The 27732-nt window shown below is 43.3% G+C and overlaps 2 protein-coding genes across 5 annotated transcripts in view; both read right to left on the bottom strand.

The window, feature by feature from the left end:
* Positions 1-931: 931 nt before the first annotated feature.
* Positions 932-27732, bottom strand: part of LOC138196976 (alpha-2-macroglobulin-like) — a 51457-nt gene continuing 24656 nt past the window's right edge. For 3 of the 4 annotated variants that reach the window (XM_069147388.1, XM_069147390.1, XM_069147391.1), the window contains one exon: positions 932-1140. The gene's annotated coding sequence lies outside the window, so the exon portion shown is untranslated. Of the gene's footprint in view, positions 1153-27732 lie in introns of all 4 variants that reach the window. The other variant, XM_069147386.1, reaches the window with a different exon arrangement.
* On the bottom strand, positions 1076-27425 carry LOC138196975 (alpha-2-macroglobulin-like). Its single transcript, XM_069147384.1, has 35 exons — positions 27340-27425; positions 27032-27212; positions 26707-26863; positions 25600-25652; positions 24962-24982; positions 24571-24736; positions 24399-24483; positions 24122-24278; positions 23567-23684; positions 22468-22577; positions 22199-22366; positions 20097-20324; positions 19404-19467; positions 19166-19311; positions 14244-14393; positions 13686-13826; positions 13442-13532; positions 13168-13330; positions 12611-12836; positions 11517-11643; positions 11240-11361; positions 11038-11089; positions 10639-10722; positions 9556-9732; positions 9279-9360; positions 8345-8501; positions 7939-8013; positions 6554-6716; positions 6291-6478; positions 4801-5013; positions 3694-3812; positions 3490-3580; positions 2270-2338; positions 2077-2182; positions 1076-1417 (listed from the first exon to the last, which is right to left on the bottom strand). Exons 1-35 carry the CDS (start codon positions 27423-27425, stop codon positions 1365-1367), a joined length of 4389 nt encoding a protein of 1462 aa, XP_069003485.1. The 3' UTR covers positions 1076-1364.

Below are 27732 nucleotides of genomic sequence, written 5' to 3'. Positions count from 1 at the left end.
TACATTTAGCTACGTATTACTCGGTTAGATATGAGATCTGCAAAACACATGAATCTTTATTGTGTCAACAGATTGTGAGGCAGTGATAACGATCAGTTTAGATCTGACCCCTTTCAGAGGTTGAAAATGAGTTCAAAGCTTCCTGCCACAACAGATCCGACATCTTAAATGATACAGAAATACAGAAAACGATCAGAGGAATGTTATGTTTTCCTAATGTGGGGTTTACTGATTTTAATGTAAGTGTATTGTTAAACCAAACATGGTCACAACATTTGCAAATGTCAGATATGGACAATTCCTGCATCTCTGGGAGGAGTCACAGACGTACCTGCACACTCAGTAACATGGAATAATGATATAAGTCACAGAGCTTCTAATGTCCCATATTAACATGATAACTAACATGATTAATACCAGGATAAGACAAAATAGTGTGAGTATGACAGGTTAGAAGTTAAATATGCTGAATTAAATAATAATGAAACAATTCTTCTTCATGGCACCAGTGAATGTGCGGCTCATTGCATCAAAATGATTGATGATCGTTCCAGTGCATGTCTGTTCACGTGGTCGTGACAAAAATGGGCTCCAAGGGAAAGCGGCGACGTGAAAACCACCGCTAACATTGCTAACAATAAAGCTACTGCTAATGCTAACTTCATGTGTGGTTCCCTTAAACCTACAAGTACGTCTTGGTACGAACTGTATTAGTACAAAAGCTGTAGACTGTCTGTAATTTACCCGTCTGCTCCTCTTAATGACTGATTCTAAAGAAAAAAACACTTTCTTCTTTGTTGTTTGTGTTTCTAATTTCACACTAAAATGACTTTCTTAACTTATTTTCTGCTTGGTGGATAAAACGACATCAGATATATAAAGAACATTAAAGCCGCAGGATGAAGTGCGACTGTAGGAAAACAGAAACCAGTTTAAAGGTCACTTCATTGTGTTTTATTGTACAGTATGGTTGAATTTGATATTAAACACCGACAAGAGTTTCGCAGCTGTGGAGGAGTTGTGACAGAAACCTGTTTGTGTACGAGAACACAAAGAGACGATGAAATACAAAATGTATTGGAAAGGTGTCTTTAATAAAATGCTGCTTTTTATATTATACTGGACGACCTCAGTGACGACCTCAGTGGCGACCTCAGTTAAAAGTTTCAGTCCATTTACAGTAGTTGTTAGTTTCTTTTTGAATAATTCTAATAATCTACTGAATCATTGGTTGATTTTCTTAATTGCTGTTCATACTTGTTAGACACATCTGTTAATGTGAACTGAAGACTTGATTTTTGAGTTGAGGTAAAAATATTTTGGGACTACTGTATGAATTTTGTGAAAAAAGTTTGTGGTGATTATTACTGACTGTTACCTGCAGCACTGTAGAGGTATTGTGCCTCAGCCTGGTCACCTGGGAAATGAGGGAGAGGAAAAGTTTTACAGTCTAATTTCTCAAGGCTTTAACTTAAAATAATAACTCTTAAAACTGTTCTGTTTATTGTGAAATACAACTGTATGTAATCTATCAGTAATCATTTCAAAAGTGTGATGTGTGGTCAAAGTTTAAATAACTCATAAGGAGGCCGTAAATCATTTATTCTTTTATCTTAGGCCCATAAAGCCTTTACATGATTTGTATTTCTCCTCCTGAGAATAATGGAAGATTCTGTGGAGAACTCATGTAAAGCGACAGGTGCAGATAAGGAGGGAAACAGTGGCCTCGACCGTCTGGTGGGAAATCCTCAGAAAATGAATGAAATGAACAGAGTGTATGTGAAACCGCACACTACAAGGCCTGTTTATCTTACAGCAGTTATAACAAGCGGGATCCTCAGTGATCTTGTCAGAGGCTCTTTAATGGAAACCAACTCTCAGGTTTGCTGCTCTGTCTTCTGCTTAAGCAGTAAATCTTTCATGGCATTGAACTCTGCCAGCCTGATTGTATTTTACTCTCATTTTTACAGTAAATATTTTTGGAAGAATGTGAACACGACTGGCCCGACTGAAGATTTATTGACTCGACAGTTGTACCGAGGAACAACGTGTGTGCTGTGTGATTGAGGGTGTTACTTGGCTGGTAGTAGTCGTAGATCTTGACCACGGCTGGCTTCAGGTTCTGCACCGGGAGCTCCTGTACGAGCACTAAGCGGTGGGGGATGACGAGGCCCTGCGGTAACTGAACACAACAGCAAAACAGACAACAGAGTCAGTAACACAATCAAAAAGCATCATGTAGCGTTTCTCCACTGTGAATCCCTCTCACCTCCCGTAAGTACACCAGGACGTGATCTTCCTTTTGTTCAACACGATCCACCTGCGGGGCACCTTTGAGCTGCGAGGAGACGATATTCAGGTAGATTATCATCACTGTCACCATGACGACACCAATAACTGACACAAACTTTTCCAGAGGGGTGTACTACGACGCAAGTTCAACATACGCAGGCTTTCTGTGTTTGAGCTCCACAAAGCTGAAACTCTCAGTCAGAGATAATCGGTGCCACAACGGTGTTTATCAACTTTCTCTGTTAGCTCAGACTTTCTGCTTTAGGCTCTGAGTGATTTCACATAGAAGAGGGGGTGTTTGTAGCCTCTGACCAATCACAAACATGGACAAGTGTACTGACAGCAGAGCGACATATTTTACAAAATGAGGAGCAAATTCTAATTAAAAGAAATATGAAGTTAAAAAACATAATGGATGTGCTGGAAAAAAAAAAAAATCACAGACTGCTAAGTTGAAAGCTTCTAATATCACCTTCCCAAAAAGTTCTCTGGAAGATCTGACTGTAATTACATGTGCATATTTCATTACGTTAATGAATTCTTAAATGTATTCTCATGATGTGTATGAACGTTTTAGTTTTATAGTTTCACCTGTGTATAAAACACAATGAAATTTATCTATAACTCGTACAAAAATCACCGGGGAAAGACACCGAGGTTGGTTGGTCTCTGAACACTCCACAGAGGACAGTCTCACTGTCTCACTCCACAGAGGACAGTCTCACTGTCTCACTCCACAGAGGACTGTCTCACTCCACAGACAACTGTCTCACTCCACAGAAGACTGTCTCACTGTCTCACTCTACAGAGGAACGTCTCACTCCACAGATGACCGTCTCACTGTCTCACTCCACAGATGACCGTCTCACTGTCTCACTCCACAGAGGACTGTCTCACTGTCTCACTCTACAGAGGAACGTCTCACTGTCTCTCACCGAGTTCTACGGGATCTTCTCTGATTGGTGGTGACACTTTTCAGAGAACTGATTGGTCAGTAGGTGCTACTTTGATATGTTTTGATCCGATATCTCCAACATGACCTGCTCCGCACCGGGTAAGTAACCACGGTGATCTAGCTAGTTTAAAAGAGCCACCTTTGTGACAACCCTGTCTTTAGCCTCAACATACCTCGCTAACCCACTAATCTCCCTTCGTGGTTCACCCCTCAGCGTGGTTAATATCAGTGTTGTAAGTTACCGCCTTCAGAGACTCAGGGTCTGGGACAAATCCAGAGAGGACTTTGATATCCAGGATCACCATGTTCGTGCTGTTCTCCTTTCCACTGTACCTGTAGTGGAACAATAAAACATGATGGTATTTTTTTGAATGTACATGTCCATCCACCCACTGGCACACACAACAGTCCTCCATCACATCTTTAGCTGCTTGTCGATCACTTACAGGGACTTCAGCTTCAGGTTGAGTTTGAGTTTGCGGCTCGAGGAGTCGACCTCTGTGTCGACCTCCACGCTGAGAGTGGTGACATCAGCAAGAATCGGGATGTTATAGAGGAGAGAAATCTGGGAAACAGGAAACCCGGAGAGAGGTTAACGCTCCTGACGAGTGAACAAGAGTGTCAGAAAGTGTTTTGATCAATTCTGTTCAAATTTACGTTACCAAAGAAACCTTGTGTAAGACAACTTGTCTTTCCCATGCTGAATTTGTAAGTGGACTATCTACGCATATACAATAAAAAATTATAATTTCATTTTAAAGAAAATGTCAATCTTTATTCTTTCATCTTTTTTTCTAATAATTGAAATAGTCCATTCCAGTCTTACAGCAAAGTGCGTAATACAGCCGTTAGTCCAGTAGAGGAAACCGTGTCAGTGTCACGCTTTACTTTGCTTTAGTGTGAAAATTACATGCACATATGACAGGTTGAAGAAAGAAACCCTGTTTCACGGCAAAGTGTGTAATACACACGTCTGTCCACTAGATGGAAGAGTATCAGTGTAAGGTGCTTAAGGAAAACAAAACCATGTGGGGAAAACCAAGTGGTTACAGTAAGAAAACAAAGAAAATGCAATTAAAAACACAACAAAATTGTTGCCTGCTGGACTCGATCCATCCATGGTTGAGAGTCCGCGACTTACTTTAACCTTTGCACTTCGTCTCATGACATCCATCACGTGACCTACCTCTGTTTACGTACTTGTTCTTCTCATATCTAGAAGACACCAAGCTAAGAGACACCATGTCAAATGCATGCTTTCCCTTCAGTAGAAGAGCGTGAGTATTACAAGCTTTGCCGTGACACAGGAGGTGATGTGATGAAGCACAAAAGTGATAAAGTCCAGGAAGGGAGGGGTGTTGGGGATGATCTGTGAACCTCAAGTCTGTGAGAAAGCAACGTGAAATTAATCTTTTCCGAACCGTAAACACGTGCTTTTTCAGGTCTAGCCGACACAAAACGAGGCCCTGACACAGTATGACGTAGTGAAGGGTGTATTACATGCGTGAGAGTCAGAACCCATCAGGACTTCTTCAAGTGCTCCTGTCACTGACCTGCACTGAAGCACACGTGGTGCCCGTCACCTCCAGGCCGTACTTTCCTGTCACTGCCGGCAGCATCGTCTCTTGGTAGAGCAGCTTGTTGTCCTGATTCACGTCAAACGTCAGATGTCCACTGGGAGACTGGACCTTAACAGTGCTGGAGCCCGTTGGACTGAACACCAGAGTGGAGTAGAGAGACAGAGCCTGCAGGGCCACCACCGTGTCCTGCAACACACACACAAAACACACAATAGCAGCAACAGCTAATACTGTCAATTTATACAAATGTCATCATTAACTTTTGTTTACACGCAGCAGCTTTCATATTTAGAAGTGTGTTCGTATTCTGGGCAATAAGTCAGACACGTTTCTGGGGGGTGTTGGCCTCCGCCAGGGCTGTTCTTTGTCACCCGTCCTGTTTGTGACCTTCATGGACAGGATGTCTAGGTGCAGCCGGGGGGAGGAGAACTTCAGGTTAGGGAGTCTCCGGATCGTCTCTCTGCTGTTTGCAGATGATGTGGTCCTGTTGGCCTCTTCAGACCTTCAGCATTCACTGGGGCGGTTTGCAGTCGAGTGTGAAGCGGCCGGGACGAGAGTCAGCACCTCCAAATCTGAGGCCATGGTGCTCTGCCGGAAACCGGTGGATTGCTCCCTCCAGGTGGGGACGGAGTGCCAGCCTCAAGCGAAGAAGTTTAAGTATCTCGGGGTCTTGTTCACGAGTGAGGGGAGGAGTTGAGCCGGAAGGCGAAACTTTCTATTTACCGGTCGATTTACGGTCCGACCCTCACCGATAGTCACGAGCTCTGGGTCGTGACCGAAAGAACGAGTGTCTGAAATGAGTTTCCTTCGTCGGGTGGCCGGGCTCAGCCTTAGAGATCGGGTGAGGAGCTCGGACATCAGGAGGGAACTTGGAGTAGAGCCGCTACTCCTTTGCGTCGAAAGGTGTCAGCTGAGGTGGTTCGGACATCTGATCAGGATCCTCCTGGGCGCCTCCCTCTGGAGGTTTTCCAGCACGGCCAACTGGCAGGAGACCCAGAACACGCTGGAGGGATTATATCTCCCATCTGGCCTGGGAACGCCTCGAGATCCAAAAACAAACCGCTCCAAACTAACAAGATGGCGCCGGCCAAAATCCGAAACTGGAGGCTTCATAACAGCCGTTCACAAACCAACTGGTGACACAAAATTGGATGAGCGGTCTTCTCATGGTGTGTTAAACGGTAGCGATAAGAGAGGTACCATCATTGTCCTGTGAAAACAATGAACTTTCAGATAAACTAACGGTGTTAGCACGTCTTTATGGGTTGAGAAAAGTCCCCTACTTCATTCGTAAAGTCAAACCACTGAATTATCTGAAAGTTGTTTTGTCACAAAGATAAAACGAGGTTGATCTGCCATCTCATGAAAAGTTGGCGATGTGGAGATACGTGGTTTTCACAGGAAAGGAATGGAATGATAGAGCTTTAATATTAGGTCTGAGGTAGTCACGGACATGTCGGTACCTGTGTGGAGGAGAAGCCTCCGTATGAGTTCTGCTGCCCCGTCAGCCACCTGACGATGCCGGCGGTATAGCCCAAGTCTTCAGCTGTAGGCGAGGCACTGAGTTTGGCCATCATCACATAAGAGCTGATCTCCACAGACAGAGAGGCTGATGTTTCTTTTGCTGTCTGAGACCAGTGGAGGAAACTCCCTGAAAACAGACACAACACAGGTTACATTCACAGGAATGATGCCTGAGATGATTTCCTTCAGCAGGATGACTCACCTTGTCTGATTGCGACGGTGTCGAGGTGCTGCAGGAGTTGAGCCCGGGTCTCCATGTCTCCTGCCAGGGTGAAGACGTACGCCAGCAGAGCCGTAGTGTAGGTGTTGCTGAAGTTTCCAATGGACTCCTTCAGGCACGACAGGCTTTTGTTCACCACAGGATTCTTTAACAGATTAAAGGAACACATTATATTTCAACATTTCAGGGTAGGACTGATTCTATTGATTCAAACACATCTGTGATCTTCATCACTGCCACTGAGCCAAAGTGGTGGTGCTCAGATAGTCTTTGAACACAGGAACTCAGGAAACTTTAGGAGAAGGATTCAATGGATGGTGGCGATAATACTGAACAGCATTAATGTTTCATCTATCTTTTCCCAGTTTCAGAGGAATAGCAGTCATTTCACTTGGCTGTGTGTTGGAAAAGTGAATGCAGTACTATGTGTTTATCAGGATTAATGCTTAAACTCACTGTGTGAATGTCTGGGTCTGGTGACTCCACTCAGGATTGTTTGCAGTGATTGCATCCTTACGGACGTGGAACTCCAGTAAGTGGTGAAACTATTGAAGGAGCCTTCAACTAATCAGCATTGACCCCCATATACTCTATGTTGGGCACTAAAACTCTAACACTGACAAATGTTGTAACTACTGTAATGTCATCGCACATAGTCACCCCCGCTGGTCGCTGATTGGTGGCTGAACAAACCTTAATGCGAACAGGGTTTCCAGACTGTAATCACAGCGAAGACAGAAGCAGTGAGCAATAGGTGGGCGGAGCCAGATGGGGACCAAGCAACGGGTTGCTTTGAAATTGATTGTGTTTAATTTGTGGATAATTCTCCTTTGCTTACCTGCGGTGCTATTTTATGAATTTTTGTATGTGCACTGATGTGCGATTGTGCGCTTTTTGACATTTCTACCATTAAAAACGTGATCCTCTGTTAAACAGTACAATGCAATGCAAAACAAGGAATGGCTTTAAAAGACGAGATGGAGCTGGATTTGAATTTCACTGAAATGCTGTGAATCATGCAACAAACTCTGAAATATTTCACAACTGAAGGAGTTTTTCATGGACGAGGGATCAAACCTTTCAGCCAGCTCATGTCAGAGACTGGTGAACAATTTTGCAAAAGCAAAAACAGCAACACCACAATCTGCAGCCAAAGGCGTTGTTTAAATATGTCAAAAAAGCCAACAGTCTTCTCAGTGTTCTTGACATTACATAAATATAAATGTTTTTGAAAATACTTCTTCTTCATCTCCAGCCAGGAAGTACTGACATAACATGAGAAATGTCAATTAAATGAGCAAAAAAGTAAATGAATAATTTTAGTTTTTCTGTCTAACTGTACAAAATTGAAAGAGCAATTCACTCACATTTGTGGACCCGTTCATCTCCAAGAAGGCAGCAGTGATGTAGGCACTGAGGGTGACTTCATCAGACACCCCCCCCTGCAGAGAGAACGCAGCACAGAGACTTTAATACATTTCAGTCCTACATGACTCTTACTGCATGAGCTCAGTCAGGGGTCACAGTGTTGCAACCTGTTATAATAATTTGAGAGGGCATCCTCTCATACTGCAAATTATTTCTTGCTTGTTACAAATCAAACTCAGAATAACTTCATCAACCTCTGCAGGGAGAGTTGTGACCCAGGCTGGTGTTATGCACTATGATCTATGAATAAAATGGTGCTGATTTAAGTTCTGCTAATGCGAGATGTCACTGTGTGAAAATGAACGTTTCCATTATGCACAGACTCTACAGGAACAACCGGCTTACCTTCATTCTGTTGTTGAACAGTCTTCCTGACTGTTCGAAACAGCCATTTTCTCGTTGTTTGCTTTCCAGCCACGTCTTCGACTCTTCGATGTTTGTTGGATCGATGTAGATGAAAGACTTCGCTTTGGCAAAAGTTCTCAGTACGAACGCAGTCAGCCTGAAGAAAAGCAAAACAACTTACAAAGACATTTAACTAACTCATGTCTCACCATGATGTCAACATGACACAGTATTGATCAAACGTTATAATTAAGGTTGTAAGTGAAGCTAATTAAGTTTTCAGAACGGCTGCTGCCTGAAAGTCACTGACTCGAATCCTGTGTTGGAGACAACAGATTCTTCAAGTCCAATAGTTTTTTAAACAGTTTTTTAGGGTGAGGATTATTTTGCACTCAGAGATTGAATGTACCATCCTCATATTAAACAGCCAAATCTGATTTGAGTGACAAAAGCAGATACGAGTACAGTCCTATATTTTAGCAACACAGCTGAATATGCTCGTGTCTGTATCACTGTGAAGAAACTTTGAGTAATTAAAAGTCATTTATGGGGGAGTAAAATCCCATTTCTCTGACACGCTAATCTGAAGCAAGACAACCACGGTGTAATCTTTGTGGTGAACGTATAAGGTTTTGTTTCTGAGGTGAATTCTACTGCTGCGTTCGAATGGAACTCGTGAGCTCGTGGTTACAACGTGGGAAGTCGTGGGCACCGTGTGTTTGACGTTCAAGTGGGTTTAGTTGTAAAAACACAGTTTCTAGGCAACGACAACGTGGACGACATCTAGAAGCCACAGAGACTAAAAATTTGGCAAGCTAACAGGGAGATAACGTCATGCAGGGAATGTTAAGGCACAAAGGGAAAAGATGAGGCCCTTGGGAAGATCAACGTTCGTAGGCTACTATCTAAGTTGACTGAACACTAATGATCTCACCAAGTGTTCCCAGCTCCTGTTCCTTCTCCAAACGTGCTGTAAGGACCGTTGTAATGTTTGTAGTTCAGCTGTCTCTGGTAGCCTGTTGAACGGTAGGAACGCAATGATTAGGGGGTTAATGATACACATATTGTCACGTTGTTTATTTAGTTTATGTCCGAGGAACAGGAGAATTCTATGACTTTGGCTGACAGTACATTGTGTGTGATCAGCACTAGTGTGTCTCAGATTGACAGATTTGGCAGTTTTTCTCTTTTAGCTGCATTAGAAAACAAACCACTGGTCAGGAAGCCCGCAGCCTTCTCCATGATAGCCGGGGTCAGCTGCTCCGTGCCTCTCAGGTACTGAAGGATGTAGATGTTGGGAGCCAAAAGAGCCATGTTCTGCTCTCCACATCCATACGGCATCCGCAGCAGTCCATCCAGGTTCTTCAGGGCCCGGCCGAGGATGTCACCTGCACAGAGAAGACACTGAATCACTGAGAGGGAACAGAGAACGAAGCCTACCTCTAATCTCAGATGGATTAGATGAATGCATGTGTTCAAAAACATTCACCAGGATGCAGGTGTTATAAAACAGCTAAACAGGCTTTGAAAAAGTAGTTCAACATTTTTTTTTGCCCGCTGGCACCAACTGTTTAGAGCTTCTGTTCTTGCTGCGATTAAAGTCTTTTCACCTGAAGGTTCACTCAGTCACTCTGTCAGGCTGACCAATCAGGGACCAGTGGGTGTGGCTAAGGGCGGTGACGTTTCAGTCAAACTTTTGTTTCTAAATGTGGTTCCAACAATGGTAGCAGTGGTACCACGATATTTAATATCGAGCAATTGAGGCCAGAGCACCAACGTCTTAAACGTCTGAGATAGACATTTACCAACATGGTGTTGCACTCTGCTTACATTGGTAGATGGTCTCTGTTGTTTGTAGCTCGGTGAGTTTCGGCACACCACACACATCATATGGTGGTCAATGCTGATTGGTTAAAGGCTGCTCCAATAGTTTCAAAATGAACCCGAGGTCTACGACCATTAGGATGCAAGGACTGGAAACAATTCTTAACGGAGCGTAGACAGATCTGAACGTTCACACAGTGAATTGTAGTCTGGTAATAGCAGACTACAAAAGATGTGCATACTTTAAAGTTGTTTTTGTACTTCATTATATCAATTTGCTTTCTTTATGGCATGAAAATGCCACGTTTGAAGTGTAACAACAAAACATGATGTTTTAACAAACACAAACCAGCTTTAAAACTCCACTTACATTTAGTCTTCATTTACAACTGCCTCTTTTAGCAGAGCTACAAGGAAGAGGAGCTGGTTTAAATTATCAGCACTCAGTTTAAATGACCACATCAGTTTACCCAGGACAGAGACTGAAGCACGGGCAGACCCTTCAATCACATTGTCAGGGAATTGAATCTCTGTTTCCTCTGTCAACGTTTCTCCTGTGGACAGACAGAAATAAACTGCTTACACAGAGATCTCCAGTGGAGGGAAGCACTAAAACATACAGGCTCATTAGACTATCAAGTCAGTGGACCATGAATTATAATACATCATACAGGAAACTAGGTGGGACAATATCAGGGGTTCTCAATGCATGATCAGTTCTTCCACTAGTTTGATTGAAGTAATTTCACCTTTTCATTAAAATTTTTGCAACATAAAGTACAATGTCCTGAACTTTTCCAGACTTCAAGCATTTGGGTTTCCCCTCTCAAAATGTTTGACAGGCCGTTCCTGGCCTGAACCGAACTGACCTTTCGGGCAGAGCAGCCAGTTGTACGTCTTTGTCATCTCGGTTCCCTCGGCCTGCCAGGAGAAGATGCGGGAACTAAACTTTATTACGAGTTACAGTTTCAGCTCTATCAGGGAAAATATACTTTAAAATCCTTTTTAAAAGCCAAACAAAGGTAAAGTAAACTTTGTCTTTGTCATCGTTTTTTTTTTTGTGGCACCAACCTTTACTATGAGAGGTTTTGTGACCACGTCGATGCGACCTCTGTCTGGCACGCTCACAATCTCATTGTCACAGGAAGCGTGTGATGTCACGGCCTCCGCAGTCACAGTGACATTTGGAACCCCTAAAACAGATTTAAGATCCTGTTTTCATCATCAAAACATTTTGCCCCTTAGATGGATCTCACTGATTTTATGAAGGTGTGTTAGGCGGAGAGACAGCGGTTCCTGCACCCTGACATCCTTTTAAGTTTTACACCAGTGTGGATGAAAACCTCACCCAAGGCTGTGGGGGTCATGGTCCAGCTGAGGGTCTTGCGCTCGTTGCCACACAGACAGGATGTGTACTGGTCACCAGAGAGGGGGGTGAGGGTGTAATCTGAGGAGGGGGCTGGAGTCACAGTGACCTGTTCAAGAGACACAACAATACATTTATCTACAATCATAATGCTTCAAAACAAGTCAAATCTGAAAAGTGAGCAAAGTGCTCTCATCATCAGAGTCACTGTACTTTATGTTCACCATCACGAGCTGTCGTGGAATCTGAGAGAGAAACATTCTGACATAACAAATCAAAGTTAGAACAAAACCACAAACTGCATTTCAGTCAGGACCAGTTGCGTCAAAGACGGCTTTTATTGCATAACAGTAAGTTACATTTGGCAATATGGATCTGTTCTGGGACCTGGCTGCCCTTCCACATGCTTACGTGGACAGCCTGAGACGGGGAGAGCACACGCAGAGTCCCTCCATGTGACTACTTAATGTGACTTAAGGCACAGAGAACAGCAGCAAGATCCCCAAGGACAGAGCAGGCATCAATGACAACAGAAATGACATTGATTAAATCAGACGCAGCATGAAGGGAGGAGCTGGTCGGGCGGTGGATTGTAAAGTGTCTTGCAGAGGAAGCAGGAAGGGTAGGAAAGCTGAAGCTGCTTAAAGAAGGCGCCCTGTTTGAGATTTGCCAATGAATGCATGAGCTGATGTGGGCCGGCCTCGAAATCAGCTGCTGAGCTGGCAAAATAGCTGAGCTTGACTTCATGGCCTGCCTAAACTAACACTATGTTCAATTAAATATTGGATGATTTTCCACAAAATTATATACAGAAATTCATGTGCACTACTGTTTACATTGCAACACCTTTGGCACCCTCTGCCTTTTCTCATACGGGTCAAAATCTGCCCATTGCTTTGATTTATGACAAAAATACCTGAAAAACTAAAGTCACTTCCGTCAGCCTCAGCTGTGCTTTGAGTTCAGTGTCCTTTAGCAAATATTAGCATGCTAACACAGCAAACTAACATCGGCATGGTGACAGTGTCATAATGAGCGTGTGAGGATGCTGACACTGATGTGAAATGATTCGTTACCATGATGCAGCTGGTCAGGTAGTTGAAGGTGGTCGCCTTCAGCTCAAACTGTTCCCCCCGGATGATGGAGTAGGGCAGGGTGAGCTCGAGGAAGAACGGCTGGAAGACGGTGATTTCTTTACGAGGAGCCAAACCGAAACCCTGAGGGGACAAACAGAAAGTCTCCGTCTCCCAGGTGGTGATGGTGTCCGGGACGGTGAGGGACACGTCCTTCGTTCCAGACGCTCTGAATCAGCAGAGACACACACATGGAAGTACATGTGTAACAGTATAGTTACTGTGATCTGTGTAAATGTGAAACCGTTTTCACTGTTCGAGTCAGAACGTAATAGAGTTTCATGTTTATAAAAACATTCATGCAATAATTTTCATGAATCATCATCAAGAGTATCATTTTTTTAGACACACAATTATTTGTAAAACATTTTGCCAAGCATCACGAACATCCTTAAAATCACGTGTGCAGGGAGACAGAAGGACGTACACATGCTCTCTGGCTCCATAAATTCACTCAAAGTCATTTTCCCTGATTTCATCCCTTCGCAGCAGAAGCTCACCCAACTTGCACCAGGTCCCAAAGCCAAGTCTCAGGGAAGAAAGTGCGGACTGTCTCTATCGGTGGAGGCGGTGATCCGGTGTTTCCAAAATCAGATCTACTGCTGCCTATCGAACCTGCCTTACCTATCACCATGGCCCCGGGATGGTGGGAGACACGATAGTCTGCAAAGAGAGGAAATACCTCATCAGAAGCAGAGAGCAGCAGCGACACAGATGACTGCTTTATTTTTGGTAAATACTCTGCATGTGGCACTTAAAGAAATAAAAAGTCACCGTAGATAGAGTGATGGTATTCTCTCCCTTTGAACTTGAGGCATGAAGGCAGTCGGACAAACACGTTTGTTGCCATCTTCAGTCCGACATTCTAGAAAATCCAACAACACACAAACATCAACAAAACGTCAATTATAGCTACAACAACAACAACAACAACAACAACTATTAGATTTAATATCAGCTTTCAGGTAAATACGGTCATATTCTTTATAATACATATTATTTGTTGAATAAGAGGTACCTTGAAAACTGTGTGGGCATCATTTTTCTCTTGACCAGGATACCGTATGTCCCTTCTTGGTCTCACAGGCAAACACTCTGTAGGATCTTGAACCTCATATGGGATATCGGACACTTTCGTGACAGGCAGCAAGTTAAATATCTGAAAAGAAAAATATGGGTCAAGTTGAAAAACGTCCGGAGGGTTTATGTTCTCTGAAGTTTGGACGTTTGGGCAAATCAGAAGTAAGGCCTGCTCTTTTATTTTAAAACTTAAACTTTAAGTCTGTCAGTCCAAAATTATTTATTAATGAGGTAGAATCTTAAGATGTACATACATTATTTCTTCAAAATAGGATTTTTTTAAACATCATGCTTTATAGGAAAATAACTCAAATTGAATTATTTCATAACATTTGGTAAAAATTTACAACTGGTCCATTGGAGAAAAAGAGGAAATGTTCAGGAAACAGTGACAGGATAAAACTGTAACCTCTGACAGTGAAGAAGATGATATTATACTGAGGACACTAACAGTAAAGGATGTTTCCATTGATTTGTGGCTGATAGCAGCGGGTACCTTGTCTGTAGTCAGAGTCTTCAGTGGCTCCTTGATGAGGACACTCTGGTCCACAATGTTCACACCACACAGAGAGTCAGGCTGGGCCATCAGCTTCATGGTGGTGTCCTCTCCTGGGACGACTGTGGACGGTGAGAACTCCAGCCCCACCTGACACACACACACACACATACACACACACACACACACACACACACACACACACACACACACACACACATTAAACAACAGACTTTAGTGGCATAACTTTTTTTTACAGACGACACACTTGTTGAGCTCTGTATCTTTAGCTCTTATCAGACAGACAGTTGGACAGTTCAACAGTTGGACAGACACACGGTGCGGACAAGAGTCCAGTTTACTCATCTCGCACATGTTCGGTCAGCACACCTGTAGCAGGGACCGTATGTGTGGTCACTGTGTGGCCATGTTAACACAGAAACCATGAATTGGTCTGACTTTGTCGAGAATTAAAATGCACTGGTTAGTATAACAAGGGGACTTCACACAGATTAAACCACCATAACGCTACTGTAGAATATTTCTAATTTTAGATTAGCTTCATATTGATCTTTTGTATCAGCAGCTAATGTAGGATGCTAATGGTGAGTTCAATGGCTAGTGGGAAGTGGGAAAGTTACGACCTTAAAATAGGAAAATACCCCTGAATGCCTGTCGAACATCCTACTTTAGAAATAGGACTTTTCTAAGAGCTCAGTGAGGTAGGTTTGATGCAACTTGACATGGCAGCATTTGTGGTATAAGAAAGAAATTCATCCATCCATGTTCTTCCACTTATCTGGGATCAGGTAGCGATGGCAGCAGGCCAAGCGAGTTGGCCCAGACTTCCCTCTCCCCTGCAACATTTTCCAGCTCATCCTGGGAGATCCCGAGGTGTTCCCAGGCCAGCTGGGAGATATAATCCCTCCAGCGTGTTCTGGGTCTCCTGCCAGTTGGGCATGCCCGGAAAACCTCCAGACGGAGGCGCCCAGGAGGATCCTGATCAGATGCCCGAACCGCCTCAACTGACTCCTTTCGACACAAAGGAGTATTGGTTCTACTCCGAGTTCCCTCCTGATGTTCAAGCTACTCACCCGATCTCTAAGGCTGAGCCCGGCCAACCTACGGAGGAAACTAATTTCAGCCACTTGTAGCCGTGATCTCGTTCTGTCAGTCACGACCCAGAGCTCGTGACCATCGGTGAGGGTCAGAACGTAGATCGACCGGTAAATAGAAAGCTTCGCCTTTCGGCTCAGCTACCTCTTCACCAAATCGGTCCGGTGCAGCACCTGTTTTCCTGCTGCAGCCGCCCCGATCCACCGGTCGATCTCCTGCTCCATCCTCCCCTGACTCTTGAACAAGACCCAGAGATACTTAAACTCCTTTGCCTGGGTCAGGCACTCCATCCTGTGCTATCCTATGCTAGTCTTTGCTTACAATAATGCTATATATGTATGCCATATTATATTCCTTATATACAATCTCGTATTAATCAACTGTTAATCCTCAGGCGTATGCAACAGGCTGTTTCTGTAGAGGTCAGCATACTGCTGAGGTCAGCGATCCTGTTGGGATAGCAGAACTACAGGCCATGATTAAAGCACTGGAATGGGCAGAAGGGAAAGTTGTAAACATCGACACAGACTCAGCATATGTAGTGGGTGCTATTCATATAGAGCTGAGACAATGGATCAGAGCAGGATTCCTGACTGCAGAAAAGACACCCATCAGACATGAAGCAGACATGAAGAGACTGGTGGAGGCACTAATGAAGCCAAAAGCTGTGGCTATCATGAAGTGTAAAGGACATGACAAAACAGACACTTGGATTGCAATAGGCAATGATCAAGCTGACCAGGCTGCCAAGAGAACGGCAAGATATGGAGCTGCGTACATTATGTTGCAAACTGACAGGACAATACAGGACATGCTGCCACAGTGTGATGTAGACATGATAAGAAAGGAACAGGCCAAGGCCTCTCCATGGGACACCAGTGTATGGCAGGACAGAGGAGCCAAAAAACAGGATGGATTGTGGAGAGCCCCGGATGGTAGACTAGTTCTGCCACCAGGCCTGGTACAGAGTACATTACAGGAAGCACATGGTCTCACTCACTGTGGACAGAAACAGATGCAGCGACATCTGACCCATTGGTGGCATCTATTTCTACCGGCTATGATAGAAAACCACGTGAGAGAATGTAGTGTGTAGTATACAATGTAAAGGCGACCATTAAGCCGCACCAAGGACAGTTTCCCCTGCCACAGCTCCCGGGGCAGGAAATTATCATTGATTACACCGACATGATTGACAGAGCGGGAGGACACAGGTACCTCCTGGTAGCCGTGGATGCATACACTGGCTGGCCAGAGGCAATACCTGCTAAAAAAGAGGATGCAAAAACAGTGATAAAATTCTTGATAAATCACTACATACCCGTGCATGGGTTTCCTCGTCGCATCCGTTCAGATAACGGCTCCCATTTCAAAAATAAAGACTGACAAGAAGTAGAAAAACATTTGGGCCTAAAACACGCATTTGGCACGGTCCACCACCCTCAGTCACAGGGGAGGGTAGAAAGAATGAATCAGACACTGAAAAGTAAAATCAGTTAAGTATGTGCGCAAACCAAGCGGTCCTGAGTGGAGGCTCTGCCAGTAGCATTGATGGAAGTGCGCAACTCTGTGAATTCTACCACAGGGTTCACCCCTTTTGAGCTGTGGACTGGACAGCAGTTTCCGGGTCCAGGCGCAGGAAACCCGGTGGTGATCGAAACAAGTTCCTGGATGAAATATAAGCCATACTATGATCAACTAACAGCTTTGGTGTCAGGTTTCTCTACACAGGTGACGGAGACCAAAGGGGACTCTCTGAGCAGCTGGCGGCGACTTCGCTGGTGACAGTGCAGAATAGGATGGCATTGGACATGCTGCTGGCGGAAAAAGGGGGTGTGTGCCACATGTTCGGGGATCAGTGCTGTACTTATATCGCCAACAACACGGCACCTGATGGGTCGGTCACAAGGGCCCTAGAAGGCCTCAAGACGCTCTCCCAGGAAATGCATGAAATGCCAGGTATTGACAATCCCCTGGATAGTATGCTTAGCGGGTGGTTTGGTAAATGGAAGAATGTTGTTGTATCTGTGTTTCTGTCAGTGTTAGGGATGTTATGTGCTTTTGGTTTGTGCGGCTGTTGTTGTGTTCCCTGCCTTAGGTTGTGTTCTCTGCCTTAGGTTGTGTTCCCTGCCTTAGGTCGTTGTGCAACCGCATCATCGTGGCCACTGTGGAGAAGACGGGCGAACCTCCCCCATACCAAATGCCCCTGCTCCTGGGCGGAGAGCCGGCCGCCATGATGGACGAGGCGGAGGATGATGAGGAGCAGGTTGTGTAGGGTTTGTTTGTATGCACTCGTGTCTCTTTTGCGTTGATTTGTGTTCTCTTTCTTTCTTCTGATTGTTGGTCTCCTATGGGAGACCAAAAGGGGGAATTGTGCTATCCTATGCTAGTCTTTGCTTACAATAATACTATATATGTATGCCATATTATATTCCTTATATACAATCTCGTATTAATCAACTATTAATCCTCAGGCGTATGCAACAGGCTGTTTCTGTAGAGGTCAGCATACTGCTGAGGTCAGTGATCCTGTTGGGGTCAGCATGCTACTGTGCATAATAACAAGGCTGTAACGGTTGATGGTACGACCACTAGTTTCACCTCCTGTCTTTCTTATTTCTTCCGAGTCATAAAACAGGAATAAGTTACTGACCTGAGCAACACGTCCCCACAAGGCAAGACGGCCTACCTCGACCAATCAGTCACACATGACTTTTTGGTTCCTGTACTATAAGAAGACTGGGTCAGGGAGAATCAGGAGTTCAGACTTCGTGAACTGACACATACTCTGTTGTTGTCAGGGAAGCATAGTCTTGACCCAGAGCTCTGTAACACTGATTATTCTGTTGCTGTTAAATAAATATCTTGAAGCCTGACATCTTCTCCTATTGCCTCATTAAAGAACACGCAGGACTGGGGGCTTACATACTGTATATTGGCTTTGTACTAGCATGAGCCCGAGTCCAACAGTCCCCAACTGGAGGGAGCAATCCACCGGTTTCGGGCAGAGCACCATGGCCTCGGTTTTGGAGGTGCTGTCTCTCATCCCGGCTGCTTCACACTCGGCTGTAAACCACCCCAGTGAATGCTGGAGGTCTGAAGAGGCCAACAGGACCACATCATCTGCATGAAGGTCTCAAACAGGATTGGTGACAAAAGGCAGCCCTGATGGAGGCCAACACCCACGGGAAGACTCCTAAACCCGACCAGCATGCCCTCTGGAGAGGAGGCAGGGTCTGAAGACTTGGGGGGGGGGGGTCTCACCCATATCCCTGGTGGAGGTCCCTGAGGTAGTCAAAAAGGTGCCGGGGGTGGATGAGATCTGTCCTGAGATGCTGGAGGTGCTGGACATTGCTTGACTGTCTTGGCGGACACGCCTCTTCAATGTAGCATGGACTGACAGGGTGGTTCCCATTTTCAAAGAAGGGGACTGGAGAGTGTGCTCCAACTATCGGGGTATCACACCACTGAGCGTCCCGGGCAAAACTTATGCCAGGGTGTTGGAAAGGAGGCTCCGACCATTTGTCAAACCTCAAATTCAAGGGGAAGAAAATCAACTTCCTCTAAATAATGAGGTGAAAATACCCAGACTTGGTTAGCTTAGCCCGCCAAGATTGCCATCTGTATTAAATGTTAAAAACGGTAGCACATCAAGACTTGTGGAAATGCCTTTTTGTCCACTAGGAAGTGGGACGTTCGCAAATGGAGACTTTTCCAATTCTCAGCAGCTTGAACGCACGATAACATCCCCTTTGAGTTTACACTGTTGCTGCAGTTGGTGCCACTTCTCCTCTTCTCACACTGACCTGGTGACTGAAGCATTTCTCAGTGGTGAAGTCGGCGCTGTGGGCGATCACGTTCTCACTGGGGAGGATGGCGTAAGCCACGACCTGGACGTCTGGTGCCATCTCCGGAGACACCCTCAACTGAAAGGAGACCTCGCCCTCATTCACTGAAACAGCAAAGCAACTATTATAAAGCTATTTTCTTTCTATCGGATGATATTACAGTGTAAACTCATGATTACGGACAGTCTTTACTCACCGGATGTATCTCGCACTTGAACCTGTTTAAGTCCTTGCATGGTGATGGCTCCTCTGGACAAAACCTGCAGGATTTGACAGAAAATGACACAAAGAATTAGAATGAATGAATGAATTCTCAATTAAATTCTGTCTGTTGTTCCGGTGCGCTTCTCTCATGCTACCTGTAGTGGAACATGTTCATGCGTTTCATGCACAGCTAACGTTCAGTGTTTAAGATGTAAACATGTGATTGTGGGGCCTGTTTCACAAAGTAACTTGGTCTGTTTGAGGTTTCTGGTTTCTGGTCACTCACATGAGTGTAACCGGTCTTAAACCAGCTCTGTTATCAACAAATGTTTCGTTTTCATGCGGAGAGAATATTTACAAGTTGGAACTGAGCAATGTTATCTACATGAGCAGGCCGCCCAAGTATTAGCTCTGTAGGCGAGGAGATTTACTCCTGTGTAAATGGAGAGAAAGTTAAATATTTCAAAATGAAAACTCATTAGTGTGGATGTAGCGTAGGTATAGAAGTTTGGCACGGAATGACAAAGAGTAGATCAAAACAGATCTGCGGTGCTATAAAAGTACCGCAGTTGTGTTCCTTGAAATCGAATATATATAAATGATATGAAGGCCATTTTAAAAACCTCCATCCTCTGTTGGTTTTCTCTGGAAGAGAGAGCTGTTGGCAAGCTGAGAAATAACTCACCAGATACATGACATCCACGGAGCCCTGGGCCTCTCCCACCACAGTGTACTGGATGGAGATGGTCTGTTCAGTGTCGCAGGGAAGTGCTTCCTTCTTCTTCTTCACCTGCAGCGTGCTGACTGTTTTTGTGTCTTGAGAGGAAGGTTGGGACGCAGACAGTGTGCGAGATCCAGTCTCATAGAAGGCGGTTCTGTATGCAGGGTGGTTCAGTGTCAGCATGTTGCTCACCTTGATCAGAGAGAAGAAACGTTGAGCTCATGGTGGCTGATGTAAGAGAAAGTGAGCTCAGTTTTCGTAGGCGAGGCAAATGTCAATGTTTGGAACGAGTAAAGTCTTTCAGTGTGGCCACGAGTAACCATGGCAGCACCATGAACAGTTGCAGCATATAGAGAAACCTTTTGGCCTGTGGGCTGCATCGTTGTGATGTGCCTGACAAATATACAGTGGGTACGGAAAGTATTCAGACCCCTTTACATTTTTCACTCTTTGTTTCATTGCAGCCATTTGCTAAAATCAAAAAAGTTCATTTTATTTCTCATTAATGTACACTCAGCACCCCATCTTGACAGAAAAAAAACCAGAAAAGTAGAAATTTGTGCAAATTTATTAAAAAAGAAAAACTGAAATATCACATGGTCATAAGTATTCAGACCCTTTGCTGTGACACTCATATTTAACTCACATGCTGTCCATTTCTTCTGATCCTCCTTGAGATGGTTCTACTCCTTCATTGGAGTCCAGCTGTGTTTAATTAAACTAATTGGACTTGATTAGGAAAGGCACACACCTGTCTACATAAGACCTTACAGCTCACAGTGCATGTCAGAGCAAATGAGAATCATGAGGTCGAAGGAACTGTCCAAGGAGCTCAGAGACAGAATTGTGGCAAGACACAGATCTGGCCAAGGTTACAAAATAATTTCTGCAGCACTCAAGGTTCCTAAGAGCACAGTGGCCTCCATAATCCTTAAATGGAAGAAGTTTGGGACGACCACAACTCTTCCCAGACCTGGCCGTCCAGCCAAACTGAGCAATCGTGGGAGAAGAGCCTTGGGGAGAGAGGTAAAGAAGAACCCAAAGATCACTGTGGCTGAGCTCCAGAGATGCAGTAGGGAGATGGGAGAAAGTTCCACAAAGTCAACTATCACTGCAGCCCTCCACCAGTCGTGGCTTTATGGCAGAGTGGCCCGATGGAAGCCTCTCCTCAGTGCAAGACATATGAAAGCCCGCATAGAGCTTGCCAAAAAACACATGAAGGACTCCCAGACTATGAGAAATAAGATTCTCTGGTCTGATGAGACCAAGATTGAACTTTTTGGCGTTAATTCTAAGCGGTATGTGTGGAGAAAACCAGGCACTGCTCATCACCTGCCCAATACAATCCCAACAGTGAAACATGGTGGTGGCAGCATCATGCTATGGGGGTGTTTTTCAGCTGCAGGGACAGGACGACTGGTTGCAATTGAAGGAAAGATGAATGCGGCCAAGTACAGCGATATCCTGGAAGAAAACCTCTTCCAGAGTGCTCTGGACCTCAGACTGGGCTGAAGGTTCACCTTCCAACAAGACAATGACCCTAAGCACACAGCTAAAATAACAAAGGAGTGGCTTCGGAACAACTCTGTGACCATTCTTGACTGGCCCAGCCAGAGCCCTGACCTAAACCCAATTGAGCATCTCTGGAGAGACCTGAAAATGGCTGTCCACCAACGTTCACCATCCAACCTGACGGAACTGGAGAGGATCTGCAAGGAAGAATGGCAGAAGATCCCCAAATCCAGGTGTGAAAAGCTTGTTGCATCATTCCCAAGAAGACTCATGGCTGTACTAGCTCAAAAGGGTGCTTCTACTCAATACTGAGCAAAGGGTCTGAATACTTATGAACATGTGATATTTCAGTTTTTCTTTTTTAATAAATTTGCACAAATTTCTACATTTCTGTTTTTTTCTGTCAAGATGGGGTGCTGAGTGTACATTAATGAGAAATAAAATGAACTTTTTTGATTTTAGCAAATGGCTGCAATGAAACAAAGAGTGAACAATTTAAAGGGGTCTGAATACTTTCCATACCCACTGTAGTTCTTGGGCTACTTTCTACTCACGTGGATGATGACATCTCCATTGAAGTCATCTGTGCTCAGTGAGAACGTGGCGAAACCATCGCTGTCGGTTGTGAGATTCAGCAGCAAGCGAGGCGACCACCGTTTACCCTCGAACATGTAGATCGGCATGTCAGCGATGGGCGTATCGTTGTAGTAAACAGCTTTAATCTGATGAAAGCACAACGCTGCATCACTGAGAGTGAACATGATTTGAGCTGCTCTGACCGTTGCACGACACAGAAAAAGTGAAGACAACATTTTGCACTTACTTTTCCTTCCACATTTGATCCTTGTTCGTAAATCTTGGGCGTGTCGGTAAAGGACAGCTTTCCAATAACATGTGAAATCCTTATTCTCCTTATTTTTAGGCCTGAAACACCTGAAAATGAAAAGCCTCCATGTTACAATGTCCATGTCACGTTGTAAAAATACAAAACATTCTCTCGTTGTAATAACCCCTCTCTTTTTGGAATAGAGTCATAATCAGGGTTGAAAATTATCACCCAACAACTGCTAAATGCAGGAGATTTTGTGTAGCGACGATCTGCTCAACCTACCAGCGAGTAAACAAAACAATAAATGCAATCGTAACCAAGCGATACTCTTGACAGGGGTGGAAGAAGAGTTCAGGTCTTTTGCTCCAGTGAAAGTACTGATACCACATTGTGAAAATACTCCACTACAAGTTAAAGTACTGCATCCAAACCCTTTTTAATAAAAGTGTGTGTAATCACCAAGATGTGTTCAAAGTATGAAAAGTCAAAATACAAAATATCAAATAAATACTCCCTGTTGGTGTTTTATTATTTTATAGGATGTTTCCTGTTAATGTTGAATTAACGTATATACTGTTGGTTGGGCTAATCTACAGTAATGCATCATATTTAATAAAATTATGATATTTGTATTGTTTCTGTTCTGTTAGAAGCACATATCTCTAAAAATGCAAAAAGATCAGATAGATAGCGTTTTACAGTGAATCAAAGTGTGATTTAAAATATTCTATTTAGCTTGAAAAGTCGGAGTTTTTTTTAGATCACTAAGGAACATTTAACTCTTCAGTTTATCAGAAAGATTCTAATTTAAAATCACCATCAGACAAATGGGGTGGAGTAGAGGGTACAAGATTTGCCTCTGAGATGGAGTGGAGTAGAAGTATAAAGTTGCATGAAATGGAAAATACTCAAATAAAGTACAAATAAATCCAATTTGTACTTAAGTACAGTACTTCAGTTGCGTTCTGCCATTAGTTAAAAGAGGAAAGTGTCTGTCTGGTGAAATCATGGAGAGGCTGACAGATTTTAAAATCCACACACAAAGAAGTTCATTTCCTGCCCTGGACGTGATATAAAAACCAGGAAGACTCACCTGTTCCCTCCTCTTCCATTGTGACGGTGACATCCAATGCGTCTTGCACCGCCTTTTGGTCAATCTTGGTGAAAGTTGCCATCTTGAAGGTTAAAGTGGCACAGCCTTTAATGTCCGCCTAGAAAGTCCAAGAAAATACAAAGAAAAAGAAGAGCATAAAGAACATGTATGTATCTTTATTTAAGTGATGTTGGGATGATACATCGATAAAGTGAAGGTTCAATTTAACATCTGTAATATGAGGTATATTTGTTTTTATAATAGTTATTTATAAAGTTGCTTTATTGTATTGTATGTGTTGTTGTTGTGGAAAGGGAGGAACGGAGAAACTCTAAGTTGTAGGTTGAAAATTCAGTCCATGTAGTCATAAAGGAATTTTTGTGGCTCTAGCAAAGACACGAACTTGTGATGAGTAAAAGAACGAGGTTATTCACAATGATGAGTTTAGTGCAAATTTCAGTATGTTATATGTGCAGTGTGCATCCTGTAAATGTTCTACCTATACATGTGTGTTGTGTTGGCAGAGAGATGAGACTGTAACTGTAGCAACTGTACCTGTTTCGTCTCAATGTGGCACGGGGCAATTATCTGGAGCTTGTTGGCTCCCTCTGGATCATCGTTGTTGATGAAAATGTTCCTGTACATATAATGATTTATAGGTCGGCACATCTGAACTTTGACAGTTCCTGGGACAGGCTGTCCGTATGTGTACCTAATAAAAAAAATTAAAAAAAAAAACATTAAAAAATCTGAGTCATTCACTCACCAAACTGCACTTCCCATTTTTTGAGCTTTGAGTTTGTCACGTCTCAGAAAAATGACTTTTACTTACTTTGCACATACTTCAACGTCGATTTCTTTGTGCCCAATACTTACTTCTTCAGGTATGTTTACTGTTACGTCAAATTTGGGCAAAACTGGGGACAAATTCTGCATGTTAGCATCCATACTTCATTATCAATGGACACAATCACACATAAAAAAAAAAAAAAGCCCTAACTTACCATACTTCTCCACCTTGAAGCTGTAAGTTATTTTTTCTTCACCCATTGACACAATGACTTGGTAGAAACCTTCGCGGGCCTCAGGGTTCAAGGAGTAAGACAGCTGCAGTATTTTACCATCGGATGTTTTGTTCAGCCACTGTCCAATCCTGTTGTTGTTCGGATCCTGTTGTTGTTACACACGACAGATTTATTCAGAGAGAAGTTTGCTGTTCTTCGACTTGATGTGATCATTTGTGAAAAGCTGTTTAGTGTAAAAGATCTCAGAGCTGTTGCGCTATAACTCCATGTTGTTCATAGAAACTCACAGAAAACTTAAGGTCAGATGAGTCGAGGAGGTTAACATGCTGAATTTACAAAAGAAAAAAAATGCTGTTGGATATTTTCTTACCTCGATTTCGATGATATCGTACTGAAAACGAAAAAAGAGCTATGTTAAATTGGTTCATACTGTTCTGATCATAAAGTCTACTATGGAGTCTGGGTCCAACCTTTTTATTTTTACACTCGTTATTTATTGCAGATTCCAATGCACTCAACAGAGATTTTGAGAAAGGCTTTAAGAAACATTTACCACACTTTAACATGAGAAGAGCTTTAAACAGAGTATTTGTAATTCATTAAAACAAACGTTCGTCCGGTTGGTATTTTGTAGTTAAACATTTTGATGCTTATTCCCTCAAATGATATTATCTGCAGCAAAACGTTGCAAAATGACAAGCGTGGAAGGTCGATAGAATTATTACAACATCAACAACAGTCAACACAGACAGGTTTACCTAAAGAGACCTCAGCTGTACTATTGATTTTGCAGCAGGATCAGATTGATTGTGGACATAATGTAACTGGGGTTAAAGAGCACGCGCCCATGTTGCTCACTTCATTGCATCACTTGTGCTTACCTCCACTGGCCGGTGTGTGTACAGTATATCTCAGTTCACATTACAAACAGAGCTGTTTTCACAGGGTATCACTGCTGCTGTTCGTACATGAGATCTAATAGAAGGAAGAGACCGTTCAATTACTCACCAGCTGACCGGCAGGTCTCAGCTTGGTGTCCAGAGAGACGACTCTGAAATGCACTGAGAGAGGACTTGATTTTACATCTCATCTAATCCATCAGGCTGCTAATGCTAACATCTTCTGTCTGCTCAGAAATGACATCATTATTATCAAACTTACAAGTTAAAATCATCTCCAGCATTCTCATCAACCTTTATAACAGAGCGACACATTCAAACTCAGTCGGTCTCTAGAAGTCTGTATTTATGTGTTCATTACTGTACTCATGGTTTTTTTTTTACATTCAGCTTTATCAAATTGCCATCGTCTTTACATCCTTTACAATCTGAAATAAACTTCTTTAGGTTCAGTTTATGATGGCCCACCTGCAGACAGCAGCCCTTTAACAAGCACAACAGTTTTACTTTTGCTACACGTCAACACTTTTTTTTTTATGAAAGCTTTTTCATGTAAATGTTCAATGTCAATATTTTCTATATACACTGAAGGTACTTTATTCATATTTGCCAATGTAACTTTTTCATTTATGCAATTTCTTTTCATTGTATTTGTTGTATATGGCTACATTTTTTTTCCCATCGATGCTACTTTTACTTTTTTGTATATTCTAATGTTTCTTTTTTCATGTTGTTACTTTTGTCATCTAAAATAGTTTTACTCTTCTTACATAGGCCAGCAATATTTTTTCCATCAAGGCAAATTCAATCAAGGCATACACACTTATTGTACTTTGTTTACAAAAAAGAAATGTTACTTTTTCACGTTAGTGTTACTTGAAGTAATTTGTTCTATCTGCAAATGTCTTCTTTGGTGTTTCTGTTTATGTTCAACCACACACACAATTCATCTCTCACTGCCTGTATTGCAGACTTCAGCATAGCAAAGTTTTCAGAACAAAGGATGAATGCTGCTTGCAAATGAATATACAGCTTAACAGGCTCCTTCTTCCAAGCACAGTGCTTTGTTTTTGAAAACTGATTAATTCGTTATATAAGACATAGTACTGCGAGAATAAATATTCTACACCTTTGCTATGCCACCATCCTTAACTGTTTGCAGAAGGAGAAATACCACACATCAATATCATTCTGTAGATCGTCAGCTCATAGTTACCCGTTTGTCCGGGGAGGTAGATCGGTTTATCTGTCTGGACGAATGTCATCGGTCGATACACTCGGATCATGACTTTTCTGACTTCTTTTGAGTAAAACGTGTCGCCTCGTACCTCCACCTCAAACTTCTGCACCTCCTCATTCTGCACTAAAGGAACCTGTGACGCAAAGATATTCCAATTAGCCAAAAGTCAAGAGACATGAACTCCAAATCAAAAATGTAATCAACCATAGGATGTGTATAAAAGCATTTTATGTGTTATAAAACCCCAGCTGAAAGAAAAGTGTATTTGGATGTTAAATGGAAACCCATCTCGGGAGCTGACCTTAAACTCGGCGCAGGTACGAAACTCTTCACTGGATGAATGTATGAGAAGAATCGTGTTCTTCTCTTTGGACATCAGAGTGACAGTCATGACCAGAGTCTCGTTGGGCTGCCGGAGACTCGCGCAGAATTTGGTGTCAGCTCCAGCTTCAAGAACGGCAGGAACAGCCACCATGTACTGCCTACAGACGCAGACAGAGTCACACACACAGCAGTCACCTCAGCGGCTCTGACATGGGAGAAAACACTGCATACGTAAACACACCAAACTACTTCTATTATTTCCTCCGACAGTGCAGATGAACTTACGGTCCCGCCACCGCTTGACTCCCACACATCCAACTCAGGAAGACACACAGTGTCCATGTCCACATCTGAATCCCCAGCTGACCCATGACGGACTGCGATGATCCTCAGAGTCAGCATCTGTTAAATAGCTGCTGATACAGGAACCCTTCACCCACACCAGCACACTCCCACTCATCATACAAACCTCCTCTGTATGATTTCCCGGTATCTCAAGTCAATCATTTACAATTAAACAGGCCAAACACCACAGAATTGAAAAATATTTCAATGGAGATTGGCTTTTCTACCAAAGACTATAGCTAACCCAGTACAAACAGTAATTTTCCAGCACTTTATATATTTATATTTATTTTACCCACTATATAATATTTCATTCTAGACCAGATAATAGTA

This window comes from Embiotoca jacksoni, unplaced genomic scaffold (assembly GCF_022577435.1).
Source record: "Embiotoca jacksoni isolate LCO1_2020_lvr unplaced genomic scaffold, fEmbJac1.0.p SCAF_14, whole genome shotgun sequence".
Taxonomy (NCBI): domain Eukaryota; kingdom Metazoa; phylum Chordata; class Actinopteri; family Embiotocidae; genus Embiotoca; species Embiotoca jacksoni.
This window is presented reverse-complemented; position numbering and strand designations above follow the sequence as displayed.

Bases quoted from the DNA above. Each gene is read 5' to 3' on its own strand.
- LOC138196975 (XM_069147384.1), bottom strand. From the start codon at position 27,425: ATGGGTCAGCTGGGGATTCAGATGTGGACATGGACACTGTGTGTCTTC. The intron at 25,653-26,706 runs GTAACTATGAGC...GTCCTCTCTCAG, and splicing joins CTACCTCCCCGGACAAACGG to TGCATTTCAGAGTCGTCTCT. The intron at 19,468-20,096 runs GTGAGTTATTTC...CAAATCCTGCAG, and splicing joins CCGTGGATGTCATGTATCTG to GTTTTGTCCAGAGGAGCCAT.